This window comes from Triturus cristatus, chromosome 9, assembly GCF_964204655.1.
Source record: "Triturus cristatus chromosome 9, aTriCri1.1, whole genome shotgun sequence".
Taxonomy (NCBI): Eukaryota; Metazoa; Chordata; class Amphibia; order Caudata; family Salamandridae; genus Triturus; species Triturus cristatus.
Window position 1 is genome coordinate 1,011,110,350 of NC_140592.1, and position 19,125 is coordinate 1,011,129,474.

The window sequence follows — 19,125 nt, forward strand, 5'->3', positions numbered from 1 at the left end:
CATATTATCTTTGTTACCAATCCGTATTCTGGAGTCGCCCACTGTTCATGGCTGGTGGAGTTTTGCACATCCATAGAACTTTTGGGCCTACTCATAAGTTACCACACTTCTGTCTATGTTTGGTTTCCTGCACTAAACTAGTTCTTTTCCGTAGCCATGTGCAAATACTGTCCTGCTCAGCTGACTCCATTGCTTTGTTATGGTGCCTGTGGAACAAAGTCTAATGAACTACTCGAATAGCTGAACGGTGATATAATACCTTGCTCTTTCTATCTTTCTTATTTCTGTGTGTATGCAGCTGTAGGCATGACAGCGACTCTTAAAACAAACTATGCAGTAAGTATATTTTTACATTGAGACAAGACTGCGATATACAAGGGTACCTCCAAGGAGACAAAGTGTTTTGAACTCTCAGCCATGCTTACTAGATCCACACAGCCAATAGATGTATGCCAAACTGCAATTACAGAAACGGCGTGTAAATATAAAATTTGCCGGAGACGATCTCAGGTTCCCACAAGATGGCTTCCCATTTAAAAAAAAAAAAAAGTAGTATAGGAATCCTATATGGAAGTGGGAAGTTTTGAGATCTGATCAATGTATAGGTATTTTATAGAAAAGGGGATGCAGATTCTTACTTAATACCTGTTCTTATAGCGTGTCCTATATTGTTAGTGCCCAGACATTTATATTTTCAGCAGCCGCTCCTATGTCACAATATAAGAATGGCTTATCAAGCCTTTTATATACAGCCTCCTGTAGCAACAGATGTTTCAAAGATTTAATTTTTTAAAAGCTTTTCTAGGTTTATTCTGACCAATTGTTGAGTTGTATTACTTATGTATATTTGTAACTCTATTGAGGATTACAATATCAATTTGTAAACGCTTGGAACTGAATTGAAAAAAGTAAAAATTAAAAAAAGTCACCCACATTTCCACAACTTACCATCTCGGGCCTCAAACGAGGAGACGGCCTATTCAAAGGGTAGTGTGCACTGAAGAGAACTCCAACCTGCTGAAAGGTGTGCATTTCTGCTGCCAAATGTCATGCGAGGAGGACCAGAGAGAATTACACACCCATCTGTAAGCACATGACCCTTCAGCGGGTAACGTGTCCAGGGTAGTGCACGTAAACCCGCTAAGTAATTTTCAACAAAAACGTAAAGTAAACCCGCTAAGTGTTTTTCAACGAAAACTTAAAACTACCTCATTGGGAGCAGCATATGTTCATTCATATCGTCTCTGGTGTTTAGTCAAGTAAGGGCCCGGCCGTGAATCACAGACAACACAGTGGGTGCGTGCTATCGCAAAGGCATGAGAAACGAAAACATAAAACTACCTCATTGGGAGCAGCATATGTTCATTCATATCGTCTCTGGTGTTTAGGCAAGTAAGGGTCCGGCTGTGAATCACAGACAACACAGAGGGTGCGTGCTATCGGAAAGGCATGAGATAGCTGTGCAGAGCGACGCTTGGCAAGGACCGCTGGCTCCACCACGCAGTGACTGCATCGCTCCAAATCGCAGCGATTTCCTCCAGCAAACAATCCAACACAAACAATAACTCAAAGAAAGCGGTCTTAAAACCTATCTTCACCACTGGGAACAATCCATGGCTCGATTATTTGAACATAGCAGCAGCAAAGCTAAATCTGGCCATAGAAAATTGGGTTGAAGAATGGGTTGCTCACACTGCAGTTAAAGCCTCTATAAAAGTATGGTGTCACAAGGCTCCAGCAGCACCTCCCCGGCCCCTTCCGTCCTGAAATGAAACCAGTGGTGCGCGAGCACCACAAAGGAGCGGGGGTGGGAATCGAAAGCAGTGGTGCGCGCGCACCACAGAGGAGCGGGGACGAGGGAGCCTGTTGTCTGTGCCGCTGATGCGCATAACAGACACCAATGGGAATGGGCGGAGCAAAGGCGGGACATGCGCCCGCCTTTGCCCAATTGCGTGCTGTATTTTTGAAGAAAAAAAAAGCACGCTAAAGCCAATTGCAGCAGGCGAAAGCAAAACCACACGCACAAGCGTGTGGTCAGCTTTCAGAACCCCCTACATGAGGTCTTGCGCTGCACGAGCAGTGCTACTCACTGCAACGCTAGGCGCGAGACCTAAAAAAGATATAAAGTTACCTGATACTTTCCTCGCAATCCTCCTCAACCAGTTCAAGAGTGAATCTGTAATTTCAGACACTGTCTAGTGAAAGTTCAGAAATTCGTACTCTCCTTGTACTGCACCACACAGCAACTAGAACCCTAAATTGGGTACCTTGGGGAAAATGAGAGTGAAGAGTGTCCACATGGCTGCCTATTACTGGATAGCTTCTAATGGATAATTCTATCCACCGATTCCTCACTTTCAGAATATTCCAGGTGCAAAACTGTTTCCAGAGATTTCTTCACCTATACACCTAAGCATGTGTAGGTAGTGCCTTGTGGTTTTGTGTTAACACCATATCTTTGGAACTACAGAACAGAGGCACATATCAGCACCACCCCCTGAAGGCCTGTAGGCCTATTCCACCAATGGGCTATTTCTAGGGCTACCACAGTGTTGACAAGAGTTCTTCCTGTTGTAGAGATCTGCTACATGCGACTATGACATGCACATTGGTGCGTACGTTCACAAAAGACAGTAAGCTCCAACAGGAAGGGCACTTCAGCCACCGGGTTCTGCAGGACTTTTTAGCCTGAGTCTACTCCACCTTGGTAGGTACTGCTGTGGTATCTATTCAGAAGCTGAAGACTCTGTGGTTAAAAGTGAACAAAAAGAACAAGCTACTTACCTTTGTCAACACTCTTCTAAATGCTCTATCTAACAGTAGATTCTTCACCTTCCTCTTGGCCTCCCTTACTTCTAAAACAGTCCCATTTAGAAATGTAGAACACTGTCTCAGATAAATGGTTCTACACTCCTGATCTGAGGGCACGGAAGGGGAAGGATACAGGAAACTAACATCAGCATATAGAGGTGGCACTTGTGGCTGTGCTTTGTCACTTCCATGGCAGTATGGAGTCACACTGTGCCACCTACCACTACACTGGAACATGGCTGAAGAATTCTCTGGATCCAGTTTAGTGCCTGGGAGATATTTTAAAGGTGAAGAATCAGGTTAGATAGAGTATTCACCTGAAAGAGTTTTACCAACTGAAGGTAACTTGTTCATTGGTCCTTTTTTGACCAAGTTACCTGAAGAGAGAATTCAAACTAAAGCAGTTTTTCAAGACGGAGTGTAGGAATCATTTGCCTTAATAGACACCTTCAGTGACTCGCTTTCGCTAGTTTCACGGTACAAAAGGACAGCACTACCAAAAAGGTTACCAATATCGGGGTGAAAACCATCTGTCCTCTTACAATTATTCTCAGGGACAGCAGAGAGAGGTCAATGAACAGATACAAGCAGAGAAGAAGAAGAGAGGCCCTCACTTCTCAAAGTTCCAGGATCAAAATAAATTAGCCTGATTCTCCCATGCTTTCTGCCCTTTACCCTGCTGGCAGCGAAAGGATGGAGTCATGATTCCACAGTATCTTACAACTTGGCAGGACTTAACTTCAGATAAGTGGGAGCACAGCATTATTCATCAACGGCACACCTCAAAATTTGTAATCTGGAAATCCTCCACAAATTCAAGTTTTTAAACACCTGCAGGAACTGACAGACACAATCCTAATGTTGCTTTGAAAATGCAGCACAGTGCCCAAAGTGCAGAGAGGTCAAGGCTTTTACTTCAGGTTCTTCCTGGTACTCAGACAATCTGTGGACCAGCAGCCAATGTTAGATTTTCACAAACTCAACAAGTATTTGAAGCAACCAAGTTTTCACAAGGGCACTCATTGGAAGATCCTTTCTTTCATTGAAGGCTAACATTTCTTGACTTTCCTTGCCTTAGGTGATTTCTTAGTTAACTTTTCCATACATCCTCCAATGCTACAGTTTCCTGTGCTTAATAGTAGATAGACATTACCACTTTGAAGCTCTGTCCTGTCTGAAGTCTGCTCCCTGCATATTGTCTGAATAAAAAGCACCAGTGACCGCACACTTGCAGAGGATGGTCTAGCGGTGTACACCTTCTCTTACCTATTGGCTGTTTTGGGCACCTTTGGTTAAGCGTCCCTTTTTTCTTGAAGAATAATAAAAGGCTTAATGAAAGGCTTTTTTTATATAGCCTTTTACACTATCAATGAAACTTGCAATGTCACAGGAGCCCATGCTGTATTTTCAACATTAAAGAAAAGTCCTTTTGAGCCGCTTCATAGGTTATTCATTTAGCACCAAGCTTGGAAGATTGCTTCCTGCTGGCCATCATCTCAGGTAGATGGGTGAGTGGCCGTCTGGTGACAGTGCGCTCTACAAGTACCTTGACATATACATTTACATTTCCTTATCATAACCATATTTGTGTATCAATAATAATACAAGTTTTTTCAAAAGGTGCATTTTATCTAAACCAACATATCTTATCTGGATCCTCTGCCGCTTGGAGGTCATTGCACGCTGTAGACCTTAAGATATGTTGAAAGTTCTCTCTGATTAAAACTAAGGGTTTCTGCTGATCCAATCAGCTCTTTGTGGCTTTTGGTCAAATAGAGGGAAAGTCCTGTTAAAGCAGGATGGATTGTTTCTTGCAACACAACATATCATGCCAAGATTGTCTGACCTTTATCTAATAGGGTGAGAGCTCACTCTATCAGAGGTATTGAAGGTTATCTGCAGGGTGATGATACCTTTGCAGAGCAATTCTTTCCCAAGTATTACTGCCTTGATGTGCAATCAAGAGCAGAGCATACAGCCAGGTAGGTGGTGCTTCATATACTTTTTGCTTAAGGTGAATCTCATTCCTGCCTACCACCGTTTTTTTCTCAGTCTCTGCTTTGTTGTTCTATGAAATGTCAATGCTGGAAAAGAGAAATTACTTACAGGTACCAAGAGTTATCCAGCTTTGGCATCTTTACTAGATTCAGATGCGACCTGCCCTTCTCCCCTTTAATGAGGCTCCATATTGTTCACTCTTGATGAGTTTTTAAAGTTTGACTTGCGGGGCATCTAAAGGAATTTAAGCTCTGTCTCTCTCCACCTCGTTGGCAAGGGCTGAGGGTCATGTATGGTTGATTAACTGCACATTGTACAAAGGTAAAGCAGTGTAAGATTGTATGTGAACACTGCTGTTTAAGCATTGAGTACTGAGTTCCCAGCCTGACGATAAGAATAATTCAAACCTGTCACTCTCTGAAAGGTACTGGAAAACTGTAGTTGAAGAGAAGGTAAATAACTTTTTCTTATTATGAATGAGCCATGCAATGCTGAGTTGCAACCCAGTTGTTGGAAAGGCCGGGTTGAGCTTTGCAATTCCATTAATACAACATAATCACCCATTGATTGGTAACATGATTGTGATGGTTTGCCTGGTAGCCCTAGCTTCCTGTTCAATGAAGGCTTAATACTGAGGGGAATGCTTCATGAAAGCACTCCAATCCTTTAATAAATCCTGTGGGAATTCTCAATGAATGGAAACACAGCTCTGATGTAAGTATACATTTTGGCTCTGAGCCTGCTACTTCCACCTCTGAAGTCTGTTGGCCTGATGCCTTCCAGAAAACGTCCTCGCCCTTTGAGGACTGCCTAAAGTTTGCTCCTTTGATACATGACCTTGTGCTAGAGTCCTGTTGTGAACCTACAGCAGTGACATAAGACCGCACTCTTCATAACATTAATCCTTTGTCCTATTTTGTTCAACAATGTGGAGGCCACTACTTGAAATACCAGTGACTCGTTAAAAAGCTTTTCAAGCATCTGTTTATCTGTAGCTGCCCAGTTACTCTCACATGGAGGTTTATTATATCACACTCTAAACCCTTCATTCCCGCAGAGTTTATTGACCTAGGACGAGAATCGGTTTAAGACCGAGACACTCAGTAAGAACTCCACAATAAATTTGCTGTGATGGGTCTGAGAGTCTATTCTACTCTACTCTAAGAAGGAATGTCTAAATGGGATGCAGCTTGCAACCAAAACAGACATTTCTTTTTTTTTTAAAACAGTTTTTATTATTTTGATTTACATCAGTACAACGCATTAGTATTCGGGTACACATTAATGCCACAGCAGAAAACCCTTGCGCACTTGGCACTACATCCCACCCATCGGCAATACTGTTGCACCTTGTTCTTGTTCCGGCAGCCACACCCCAAGAGTATGCCTCAAAGTCTTTCACTTCAGTCCGAGTCAGAGGCCTCGTCTTCTTGCAGTGGCGGTGGTTCGCAAATGCCCCCTCTGTATTTATTCTAGGGCCCCCACACTTTGTCCCATTTTCGGGGGCACCCCCGCGTGATGAACACTGATCGCTCAGCCAGCATAGCTCTATCCATGTCCCCTCTCCATACAGAAAGCGAAGGCACCTCCCCCGCACCCCATTTTTGGGCTATGTTCCGTTTGGCTAGCACGATCCCCAGGGTAGCCCAACTCTGAGCCTGGCGGCCAAGGTCATTAGGTTCCCACACATTTAGCAGGCATAGCCTAGGCTCAGGTACCAATGAGACTCCCCCCGACTGGGACAGTGTCCTCATCACCCGCCTCCAGTATTCTTGGATCTTGGGGCACTCCCATATGGAAAACAGACATTTCTGAATCTCTCTTACTCTAACTGGACTGCATCATAGGAGCGTCAGATTAACTATGGAGACTAACAATATACTTGCCCACCAAAAGATAAGGTAATACATTTGGCATGATTGATTGCATGTACTCTATGGCTGTTTTCATTGTTATTGAGTGTTATTGCTCTCTTAACAGTGACTATTGACGGTTCCATTCCAGTATGTGAATCCACGAAAGATTCCAGTACTGTAGAACTACAGTTGGATAAGTAACTAGACATTTGTTTGCGTTTCTGTACTGTAGTCAAATCCTTCTCGATTTCCTTACAGTCTCTGGGAGCTTTATAAATGACGTAACCAAATAAAATGAATAATTATACTTGACCTTGGAGCAGATGTTTGCAGGGATTTTCAACTCTCTAGGAGTTGGCCTTGTCTAAAAACCGAGAGGTTGCCCCCTTTGTTTTTCTTCCCTCCACATCCCTCACGTCTCTGTCTCTGTATTGGAACAATGGGAGTTTGGAATATACAAAACCTGAGGAATTGTAGCTTTTGTGATGCATGTTTATCTGTGTTGTTTGATATACATTTATTTATTTAGAAAGTTTTATATAGCGCGAACTTGACCAACGAGGGTATCAGAGCGCTTTACAGATTATGCATCACCAGGTACAGAATATACAAAACAGAATAACCTAAACAACAAATACAAAGTCAGAATTGACCAACAATCTAGTGGAGGCACAGGAAAACATATTATAAATAACAGAGGGTGGAAAAAAAAAGATCACAATCTAGAATTGTCCGGCCAACTCATTAACAGGTGGCTGGGGAACAGAACAGCGAGTATGATCCACTAATCAGAGGATGGTGCCAGGCTAAGGCAGAAATGTCTTCATCAATAGACCTTTGACTTCTTTTTTGAAGAAGACCGTAGACTGGTTCACCCTGACTTCAGGGGGAAGGGAGTTCCAGATCCTCGGAGCCATCCCTGAGAACGCTTGGTTATAGGTCTTTTTTTTGTTAAATTTTTGAGGTTTAAGCAAAAAGGGGCTGGCGCTTCTGGAGGCTCTAGAACCACAGGAGAGTTCCATTTTCTGCGCAAGGTACAACGGCGTCTTGCAGTGGATGGCTTTGTGAGCCATGCATGCAATTTTTTGCTGTATCCGAGCTTCATATGGCAGCCAATTCAATTCCCGCGAGTCTGGGGAGATGTGGTTGTATTTTTTAGTGCCAGTTAAGAGCCTCGCAGCGGAGTTGAGGGTAGCCCTAAGAGGAGCCGTCCTAACTCTGGGCAGGCCACAAAGTGTTGCACTACCATAGTCCAGCTTAGAGATCACCAATGCTTGAACTGCAACCTTTAGGTCATGAGCAGGGAGGAAGGGTTTGAGCTTCCTAACTAAGCTAATTTGGAAGTTTGCTCCTTTGGTGAGGGAACTGATGTGCTTCTGCATGTTCAGGCGTACATTACTAAACATCCCTCATGTGGCTGGCTAAGGTGACTACTAAGAACAAAACAGCTTTCCATATAGATAGTGGATGGATGTTTTGAGAAAGGTAGCGGGATTGAATGATAGTGGAGAACTTTTAGGGTCAGGGGACTGTTGGCGAAGTGCCCAGAAAGGAACTTTATGGGTCAGTCGAATGCCAGTGTTGGTGAGCACGCAGCTCATCGCTTTGAACCATAATCAAGCACAAGAAGAGTCTGTGCTGCCTTTACAGCCTCACCCCGATGAGGACTATGAATAAAAATGTTTTAATACTACAGGGCTGACCTCTTCAAAGAGGGGCTGATGTTTTCCCACACTTTCCTGTCAGCCTCCAAAGTAAATGATGTATTTAAGAACGGGCCTCCGCATGCCCTGCTCCTGCCCTGGTCAGCCCATTCACTAATTTCAGTGTTTTTTACGTGTACTCTGTTAGTTTTCTTTCTCAATCCCCCTGGCTGACTGGCCTGATGGCTCTCTTCTGCCTCACCTCTCCTTCATTGGTATGCACCCATGTTCTTTGTAGCAGCTTCACGCTCCATAAGTACTCAAACATAATGAAATAGTTTCCTACACCATCTAAATTATAACTGCTGTTATGACATTGACTGAGAAACCTTGTATAGCCATACTTAGATTTTTGTACTTTTAGCATGTAGTCAATACACCTCCTTCACTCCAGCGTATTTCGTTTGGAATGTTTGTAAATTTCCATTTTCTAGCTGAGTTGTGTTGAATAGGGGCAGAATCATTTTGCATTTGAATGTCTCGCTTGGGGTGAGGCACTAAGGAAGGGGGGAGGTTGGAGAGACACTGTAATTATGATGAGGCATCACATGAAATCTATACATTGAAATGCAACATCGAGTATAATTTAAAACAATGCAAAAACAAAAAAAAACAGATCTGTAAGTAGTGTTAGGAAGCCAGTGCTTGTAGTATTCAGAATTAATGCACATTTTTCACATGCGACCTTGAACATCAGTTGAGTAAAATCCACAGACAGCTTCCAATAGTAGTGCTTTTTTGTTGATCACTGTTTCTTAATTTTGGCTACTGAATGTATTATAACTTACGTTGGCAGTAAAATTGAGAGTGCTCTTATTTGTAAATGAAATGGAAAACATGGTCCCTGCAGATGGGTGGGTGGTTATTTGATATTGATCGTGCCAGTACTCTTGTTGTTGTGTCTTAACTCACACCTGTTGCCATAGTGATATTGGCAAGCATTTTATTTTGTCATCTTGTTTTAAGGAAACCAGAAGATAGCAATAGCAACGTTAAACTAAACGTCTGTCCATTCTTCTCCTTGTACACAGTTTCTACCTCTTCCATCCTCTGGCCTATGGAATGGTTGGACCTCTGACCCCGGACCCGAGCAGCCCCATGGCTGGACTACGATGGATGGAATCGTGGGATTTCTGAAATCTAAGCACCAGACCGTTCTCTACACCATGTCAGGACATAGTGCCTCTAAACTAAAGAAGGTTGTCTCAGCACAGCAGGGTCAATTCCATCGGGGCTATGTCTCCTCTTTCCCTTCACACAGGGCGGATCTTGCCAAAGAATTTTCATCTAACGAAAAGCCGAAAGTCCCTTAAAAAGCACTTTGTTACCCCAAAGGATCCCAGGAGTTTTTGTTGAATGGTGCAGCAATATTTGATATTTACCAGAAGAACATTGATCAAAAACCTGATTTCCAACAAATTTGATTGTCTAGAAAATACTGAAAGGCTTCCCTGAATTGATCAAATCCAGAAACACATGATATCCCCGAATTATGATATCACTGAAGAGCAATACATGTACATAGTATTGTTGCTCAGCCACTTTGTACTTTACTTTAGGGAAGGATGTCACTAAAAAGTGGATTCATTCAAGGCATGTTTGCATGAGTGCCAGCCAGTTCTGAATGATCATTTACATTTAGAGACCAGTGCAAAAAATATATTTCCATTACCTGATAAAAGTGCAAAAATTCAATTTTTCACTGATCGATGCAAATGTTGGTGCAGAATTTGTGAGCACTCGTGCACTTCTTATTTTCTGGTGGCCATGAGTAGGAACTGTGCAACAGCTTTATTAAATGACGTTAGCTAGTCTACGAATACATTTGCATCCCCTATTATGTGTTCCAAGCATATCCATCACCATTATGCTTGCTCTAATTTCCTTTTCGCACAGTCTATTTTTTTTCCTACTGACCGGTAGATATTCACTTCTGACACAGTCCAATATATTTTTTAACTGCTTTTTGCTTTCTCTGTGCAAATTTTTCCCATGTACAGCAGTGATTCCTAAATTTTATTTGTTGGCATCTGCCTACACACAGCTTTAGGCGTCTTTTGTGACAATTTAGGTCATCAATCGGTGTGGAGCAGCAGATAGTGTTGGTTACATAAAGTGCAAGCATTTTCTGTTATAATTTTCTGTTTAACAATTTCACAGTAACAGAAAAATTGTGCCGCCTGTGGATACTTTTGTATATTACAGGCATACATGGCAATTCAAGCCGTATGCTTGGGCATTGCCAATGTTTGTTTTATCGGTGACCTATCTTATGCAGCACATATTTATAGACAGCAAACGCCTGTGGTTATGTTCAATAGATGTGTGAAAATGGAAAAGTTTTCATCAAATTCAAATCCAGCAGTGAGCAGAATAGAGTTCCTCTCGAGGCGATTTGTATTGTTTGCAAGCTCGGGATCTACCTGTATATTGCCAAGACCTGATATGGGAAGTGGTACTGTAGACATTAATGGTATGTTATTTTAAAAGGATTTATAGAGCACGCAAATACCCAAGGGTGTCTTGGTGCCGACTGACTCTGAACACGCTAGGATGGCGCTAATAGTTGTTAAAAAGTCAGGTCTTAATCATCTTCCTAAATGCGAGGAGGGATGGGATGGCTCTGATGTGGGCCGGAAGGCTATTCCATAGTTTAGTTGTGCGGCCTCTAAAGCTCCTACCTCCCCAGTTGGCTTTCCTGATTCTGGGGATCACTTGCGTATTGAAACTTGCAGAACGTAGGGTCTGTGAGGAATGTACCAGCAGAAGGTATGCCTTAGAAATTGCGGTCCTGTGTGGTAGAGACCTTTGTGTGCAAGGCAGAGAGCTTTGAATTTTACCTGGCTGCGAACAGGAAGCCTATGTAGCTTTCGGAGACCGGGGGAGAATTAATAGAATTTCGGGACAGTTAGAATCATTCTGGCTGCACTAACTGAAGTTTGCTGGCATGCTTTTCTTGCAGATTCATACAGAGGCTATTACAATAGTTAACTTTGAGAGGATTAAAGCAGTGATCAAATTTGTTCTGGATTTGTCCGGGATATAGGATAAAATATTTCTGATCTTTCTATGGGTATGATAGGATGAGAACACCACTGACGGTACATGGACTCAGAGGTTGAGTTTATCATCAATGACAACCCCCAAATGTTTGGCTTTGGAGACAGGGATTAAATGGGAGGGGATGCAAGCAATTCTGACCACTGGTTGGGGACCAGGGAGGATCCCAAATATTATCGCCTCTGTTTTACCCGAGTTAGACTTTAAACAGTGTTTGCTCAACCAGAGGCTGACTGCTCTGATACATTCTTGACATTTTAGAGGTCCAGATGGATCGCTGTTGAAGGCTGTGACTACCAATAGGGTGTCATCAGCATAGGAGGTAATCCAGAAGAGGGGCCAGTTTAGATACATAGACATTAAAAAGAGTTGGGCTCAACGAGGATCTCTGTGAGACCCTGCATGGCAGAGAGAAGGGTGTTGACTTAAATTTGCCCAGAGCTAGGGTTTGTGTCCTATCACAAAGAAAAGAGGTGAGCAAGGAAAGGGCCTTATCCTTGATCCCTATCTCCGCTAAACGGTGAATCAAGGTCTTCTGGTGCACCATATCGAATGCGGCTGATAGGTCAAGGAGAATGAGGACAGCAGATTCCCCTCTGTCTAGTGAAGTCCTTATCTCTGCCATTGCTTTGACCATGACAGTTTCTGTACTGTGTCATGGTCTGAACCCGAACTGCATAGTGTCCAGGATGTGATTGTCCTGGATAAATGTAGACAGTTTTAAGTTTGTGATTTTTTTCCAACAAGAGGGGAGGTGAGACGTGATATAGGGCGATAGTTATTGGGGTCAGTGGAGCTGAGATTCAGCTTTTTTATGGGAGGGAGTATGGAAGCTTGTTTCCAAACAATAGGAAACACACCTGTGGAAAATATTATGTTAAAGATATCGGACGGATTGTTTGCGATTATCTCTGGTGCTAGTTTGAGTATCGGGCGGGCAGGGGTCGTATGGGGACCAAGATGTAGCTCCCATAAGAAGAGCGGCCACTTGACCAGGGGTGGCGGCAGTGAATTGGAAGCACAGACAACAAAGGCAGCGCCCTTAGCTTGCAGGTGACTGAAGAACTGTTCAGTGAGCAAACGGTTAGCCCCGACGGTTATAGGTTACGAATCCTGTGCCACTACATTGCCTACCACTACATATTCTCTTTTACATCACCTGTCTTTACATCCTCTCAGGATCTCATGGCCTTAAGCTTAACTTATTTTATATAACTTAACTTTAATATTGTAATGCCAGGCAACGTAATGGAAGCGATGTAGTCAAGCAGTATATTTGGTTTATCGCGCCAGGCATTGTTCCTGAGTATTTGGTACAGCCAAGTGAGAAGTTTCTCTACTAGAGAGAACAAAGCACCAAGAATGTTAGTATACTCTAATAAAATCACATTGTACTGTATAGTTGCTTTTATAATAGTCGAGGGGGGGGGGGGGGTCTTTACAATCTCCTTAGCAAAGACTTGTTTTTTCACCTGCAACAATTGAGGAAGGCAGGAAGCCTCTGAGAGGCCTTGTGGGTATTTGTGAACTGGTCACATCCCTCGAAACAACTTCCTATCATAAAAGCATAAGAGGCTTGGACCTCACCAACTAAGGGAAACTGAATCTATAAAATCACCCTTATAATAATGACAGAGAGTCATTACTCTGTTATAGCAGTAGCCACCATCAGAATATGTTATGAGTAAAGGGGAGCTGCACAGTCCTTTTGGGAACAGAGTTTTCAATAACTTTGCTGATGACCTCCTTCAGGCTAGGATATTCCTGAAGTCACTTCCTGGGCTATAAAGCAGCTTCGTTATGTGAAACGTTCCAGACCCTTTCCCCAGATAATTTTACAGATTCTGATACATATGCTTACTACTGTTCCAAAATAACCCTTATAAAGGGTCACTCCCAGACACCACAGTTTTGCCGTTTGAATCAGATGCTCATTCAGCTTTTTAACGTGGTGTTTCAAGGAAAACATTGAACATCCCTCATCACATATTTTAGTAGCCTTTGCCCAGGTACCTGTGTGTTTTTTTCTGTCCAGTAGCCCTAGATGAGCGTATTGCAAAAACAGTACTCTGGTTTTCAACCAAGTTAATGCATCTGCAATGCTCTACAATCCCCTAGCTAAGATCTGTTCTACTCATCTCTGTTGATGCTGATAGATTATGTGTCTAGAAAATGCATTCAGGTTGCTATTATCAAGTGTTATTTGGCTTATATTCAAATGTTATCTGTTGAAGTTATTGCCATTTTTTCGGTCTTACTGAAAAACTTCTTAATTGTGCCCATAGAAAGCTAATCTGATTGATTATGCCTCTTCAGTAAAATAACTGCATCCACAGAGATAAAAGTATCTTTTTAGTCAGGCATAATTCCTCCTTTTGTGCTGAACATGTCCTGTACGTTTGTTTTTGTCGTTGGGAGAAGTCTCCTAGTTGTCAACGGTAGCTTGTTATTGGTTTCACAACCATCTACTGTCACAGAGACAAATCTTTTCTTTTATCCAAGGACTAAGCCAGATATCACATTTCTGGAACCCTTCTTTGGGCCCTGTTATAGGCAAGAACTTAGCAGTCTAGAAAAATAAGTTGGATACTCTACATCGATCGCACCAGAGGTCAATTCAGGCTTTTGTCAGTAATCATTTTGAAACTCATGAGAAGCAAATATACCCATCACTTGCCTCAGCATGTCATGCAGTGGCACCCGATGGGCACCTTTCTATACCGCGTCTCAGCTAACGCAACCAGAGATTAGCAGCCTCTTTGACCTTCTAAATATCAGGGCAGCTTCATGATCTACTCTGTGTTCCTTATGGAAGCATTACTCTTTTGTCATTCTACATTGTATGAAACCACCAATGCCGGTGCTCTGTGCCTACGGATTAATTTTAAAGCACAGACAGATCGTCTGTAGTGCCGGCATAGATAAACAGGTACCAACAACCAATTTAAATCATTGTATACACTGCTTGAACAACAGTCCTTTCATCAACAACAGAGTCTATGCTGCACTAGCGCTTACCATAGCCAAACAGTTCAAACATAAAGCACTTGGACAAGTCCCCTGTCTTTCTGTAATACCTGTTTTTCTCTATAGAAGATGTGAATAAACCTATATTCTTGATACAGCTGAAATAGAACGTCTCCTTCCAGTGCTTCATTACTGAATTATTTGGTTGTGGTGTTCTCGAGTGCGACATAGACTCTGGTGTTGCTGAAAGGGCTGTCGTTCAGCAGTGTGAATAATTCAACATTGTAAACAGATGTTAGCTTGCCTGCCCTTGGCAGCCTGTAAATATTGATTCTGGCATTCACCTAGTCTGATGGCACTTCCGAGTCCTTTCTTTATGACCTGTACAGGTAAATTGGGGACGTGCAGGAGCTGAACGAAAATGCAAAATGATACAGAGACTGTTACATGACTGCTGCCCACCCTCCTTCCCAACCTTACTTTTGATACTGGCTAGGCCTGTAATTACATTGTTTCCTTCATATGTTTTTTAAAATAATTGAACTTATAACCAAACGTGTGTTCTAGCAAATAAATGGGAAATCACATCCACTGTGAAAGAAACATCACCCAATACAATCTATGTCCCTTTGACATCCCATTATGAAAGATTTTCATTTCACTTACAACTTCTACATGTGCCTTGTATCTCGGGTGAATTCGGTGGTTTGTTTTGTAGTTGACCATTGACAGGGTCTCGCCTACGAGACAGCGCATGTTTTCGGGTGGCGAAAATACCTATTGTCAGCTTACACTGGACTTGGAGCCCACCCATTGCTTACCATTGGTTGGCTTTAATTTCACTCTCATTTGCTTACTTTGTATTCTTCAGATTGCGTGGGATTTGTCCTTCCTTTTATTGTGTTTGCCCATCCCTTGGCCCATAGCCTCATTACTTGTATCCTACCATTGCACTCCATGACAGTGTATGTGTTCTCCATCTGACTCCCTTGAGTAAATCTCTTTCCACATCTATGCAGCTCTGTGTTGCTTTATTTCGTCCATGTGCTTCTTGCCCCCACTATCCTTCCGTGTTGTGCTTGCCCATGTGTTATTCCCCCCACATTGCTTTCTCGCTCATGTGCTTCTTCCTTGAGCGCTTCTTCTCCATCCAGGCCCCCGCCCCTCCCCCCCCCCCCCCACTGCAGCCTACTCCCTAATGCTGCACCCTCCTTTTTCCATCGATAATGATCTTTTTTTAAATTAGTTTTTTTGCGAAGGACCAGCCTGTCCACCTTAACAGCTCTTTTGCACTACTTCTATTGCTTTTTCTATTTAACGATCTATCTTGGATCAGTACATAAAAGAAAAACTGTGTCATTTTGTAGGTGCTTGCGGAAACAAGCATGAGCACATCTACAAAATGACACGGCGAGTCATTGCGGCTCTTTTAGCTTTCCGCCATGCTAGACATCTTCAGCATCTTGCAGGATGGTGTACAGCATGACTAAAAGTAATTGGCAAAGCCTATAGGTTTTAAACGCATGACTTATTGACTTTGCCAGTGCTTTGTTTTTTTTTGTTTTTTGCTATCTAGTATTGAGTGTGAGAAGCCTCAGTTGTTTGTTAAAGTTGTTGCACAGTTTCTGGTCCTTCCCACCAGATAGTAATGGTCACAAATTTCAGACATAAAGGCACTTTAAGGGCTACATGAGGTAGATATTGCTAGTAACTTTCAATATTTCCTTGAATTATGGCATACAGAAAAACACAACGGAAAGGCTTGTTTTTCAGAAATAAAGGGTAACTCAAACATCACAACATTATGGCATGTAAGAGAGACACTACAAAAGAGTCTTTCCCTGGAACGATGGAATTCAATAATGGATTATATGGGACTTCTGTGGGTTTCATATGCTGTAGGAGACTAGAAAATGTGGTTTTGTTTGCAGTTCCCAGTTTCCTGAAGCCACTGGATCACTTCAGATATGTCACTGATCTCAGCAAAAGAATTAAGACTGCACATTGGGAGCAGGGTCTAACTGCAGTCCAGGCCACATCAGTGGTGCTGCAGCATTGACGTGACTGAATGTCTCTGTGATTTTAACCCTACATTTTTAGTGCACTGTTTGTGAAGATCAGTCAAACTTACATCTTGAGACAGCAAATCATAGAGAAGGTCTTATGACCCGATTCCCTTTTTGAGATGCACTTGCCGTTCCGCCCAGAACACCGTCCATTATCCTTTCAGAGGACAGGGCATTGATGACAGCATATGTTTACTTTTTTAAATGGTCCTTATCTTTCAATTAATCTCCACAGACCCTCTGAGGTGGAAAACACTCCTGTACGGATGACATTACAAGCCGTATATTAACCTTGGATTGGGTCCTGTGTGAAAGTTACATTAGACATGTTTTATTGTCTTTAGCTGCAGGCAAGTGGTATCCACTGCATAGTAAAGCCATTGTGTGGTGCATTTTACGTACACAACTGTTTATGGAAATTTGAGAAATTAAACATATTTTTAAAAACTTTTTACTGTGTGAAGTAAAATACTTAATATACGTTCATTTGTCCACCATTTAAGGTTTTTCTTGTTTTTCAGGAGACAAAGAGCATAATGTGCCTGTTTCACCAAAGACCACTAGGGCCTTTACTCCTGTAGGTCCCAGCAGGTGGTATACACTCTCAAATCAAGCACAGTATCTACTTATGTCGGGTAATATGGCTACTTTACGTCATAGTTGAGTCCATAGTGCATCAGTAAAAATACAATTTCAGCTGTTACAGTCAGTCATTTTTACCTGAAAGTAACCGACTATTGTGGTGGTGGTAGGGGACACAGGGAGGTCGAACATACGAAGCATGAGCAGCTCCTTGAATGGCCAAGTGGTCCATCCATTACTTATACCAATTTATCTGATGGAGATTTCTAGCTGCAGATTCCTTACCTTAGAATATATGGAACTGGAAACTTTGGTGAGCAGTACCCTTGTGTGCCTGTAGGAGACATAGTTCGGCTCCGTCTGCACTGAAAGTGACGTGCGCGGTGCCTATATAGGCACCACCCCAGTGCGCTATAAGTTCTTTTCTATCTGATAGAGATGCTAGCTGCAGATTCCTTACCTTTGAATTACCCAGGCATCAGGCTGGATCCAGAAACTTTTGCTGATCAATACCCCTTGCGTGCGACGTCGGGTGGCTCCATTCGGCTCCGTGTGATGTTGTCTGCGTCATTAGCGTCGATTATGATGTCGTGGTTCCTAAATAGGTGCCACCCAGGCGCACAGACATAAGTTCTTTTCTTCCTGTGCCAGTTAAGCGCCGACCCAGGAAGAGCTACCCCTCTGCTGCTTTTTGGCAGGCTTTTTCTTGACTTGAGAGCTGCTCTCATTGCAGGTCAGGACTAATCTCCTGCCATGGTGCGTCGACCTGGGGTTTCCACGTCCGAACCACTTTTGCCCTTTAATGAGGCACTTATGGATGTCCTTCTAGGTACATGGTCCAAACCTAGCATAGAGGCTCCTATAAATAGGAAGATTGCACACCGCCATCGCCCAGCTCCAGGTGGCCCAAAGTTTCTCAGCCAACACCCCACCCCAGAGAGCTTGGTGGTGCAGGCTTCTATGTCCCAGGGTGCGTTCCCTTCCGCCTCTCCGGATAGGGAATGCAAGAGGTTGGACTCATTCGGAAAGAAGTTATTTTCTTCCTCCAGCCTGGTATTGCGATCGGTGAAAACCGCACGCTTATTGGGAGACGTTGCGCAAGTTCTGCCACAAGTCCTGGAGGAGGCCTGGTCTGTGCTCTCCCAAGCTGTCCAGGATGGAAGGGGATGCAGCAAAATTCACCATATGGTGTGGCCTAGATACAACCGATTCGCTGGGCAGATTGATTTCAACGACGGTGGCCTTGAGGTGCCACGTCTGGCTTTGAACAACTGTCTTCTCGCTCGATGTCCAAGCCAATCTGATGGACATGCCCTTTGATGGAACCCACCTTTTTGGGGAAAATGCAGACTCTGCCCTGGTCAGGTTCAATGACGCTTGAGCTACGGCCAGATCTTTGGGCCTCTCCTCCACCCCCGTAGCCAGTCTTCCTTTCGCGGCAACGGAAGGGGTTCCAGCAGCGTCAGCCCTATCCCAGCCACAGTCCTGCACAGACGGCCTAAGCCGTGCGAGGACGTGAACGCGGTGTATTCTGATTCCGGAAGGGAGGCTAGAAGTTATTGATCACACTGCCCCACAGCAGCCGCAGCCTCCAAGCACTCCTAAGCTGATTTTGCAGGACCACACTACTCCAGTTGGTGGGAGAATTAGTCATCATCTCCCCCACCGGAGATCCATAACATCGGACAAGTGGGTCTTGCAGATCGTCCAGGAGGGCTATTCTCTACCTTTTCTTTCTTTTCCTCCTCCTAATCTGCCAAATCAGGAATGGCTGATTGAGGATCAGCTAAAGTTGCTCCAAGAGGACGTTGCAGCTTTCTTGGCCAAGGGGGCTATAAAAAGGGTCCCCGTTTCATAAGTAGGCAGGGGCTGTTATTCCCACTACTTTCTGATTCCGAAGAAGAACAAAGGGCTACGGCCCATTTTGGATCTTCGGACTGTCAATCTCTTCCTCAAAAATGAGAAATTCAAAATGCTAACTCAAGCTCGGGTCTTGTCTGCCCTAGACCAAGAAGACTGGATGGTAGAGTTGGATCTGCAGGATGCGTATTTTCACATCCCCATCCTGCAGTGCCAAAGGGA

General features: G+C 43.4%; 1 protein-coding gene and 1 long non-coding RNA gene across 4 annotated transcripts in view; one reads left to right on the plus strand and one right to left on the minus strand.

Annotated features, from left to right (window-relative positions):
* POMT2 (protein O-mannosyltransferase 2) overlaps positions 1–16,911 on the plus strand; it is a 408,616-nt gene extending 391,705 nt beyond the window's left edge. For both annotated transcript variants that reach the window (XM_085626671.1, XM_085626672.1), the window contains one exon: positions 9,400–16,911. In XM_085626671.1, coding sequence (XP_085482797.1) covers positions 9,400–9,505 — 106 coding nt within the window. In that variant the 3' untranslated portion in view covers positions 9,506–16,911. The remainder of the gene's footprint in view (positions 1–9,399) is intronic.
* LOC146799214 (uncharacterized) overlaps positions 1–19,125 on the minus strand; it is a 282,894-nt gene that overhangs the window by 25,746 nt on the left and 238,023 nt on the right. The gene's annotated exons all lie outside the window — the stretch shown is intronic.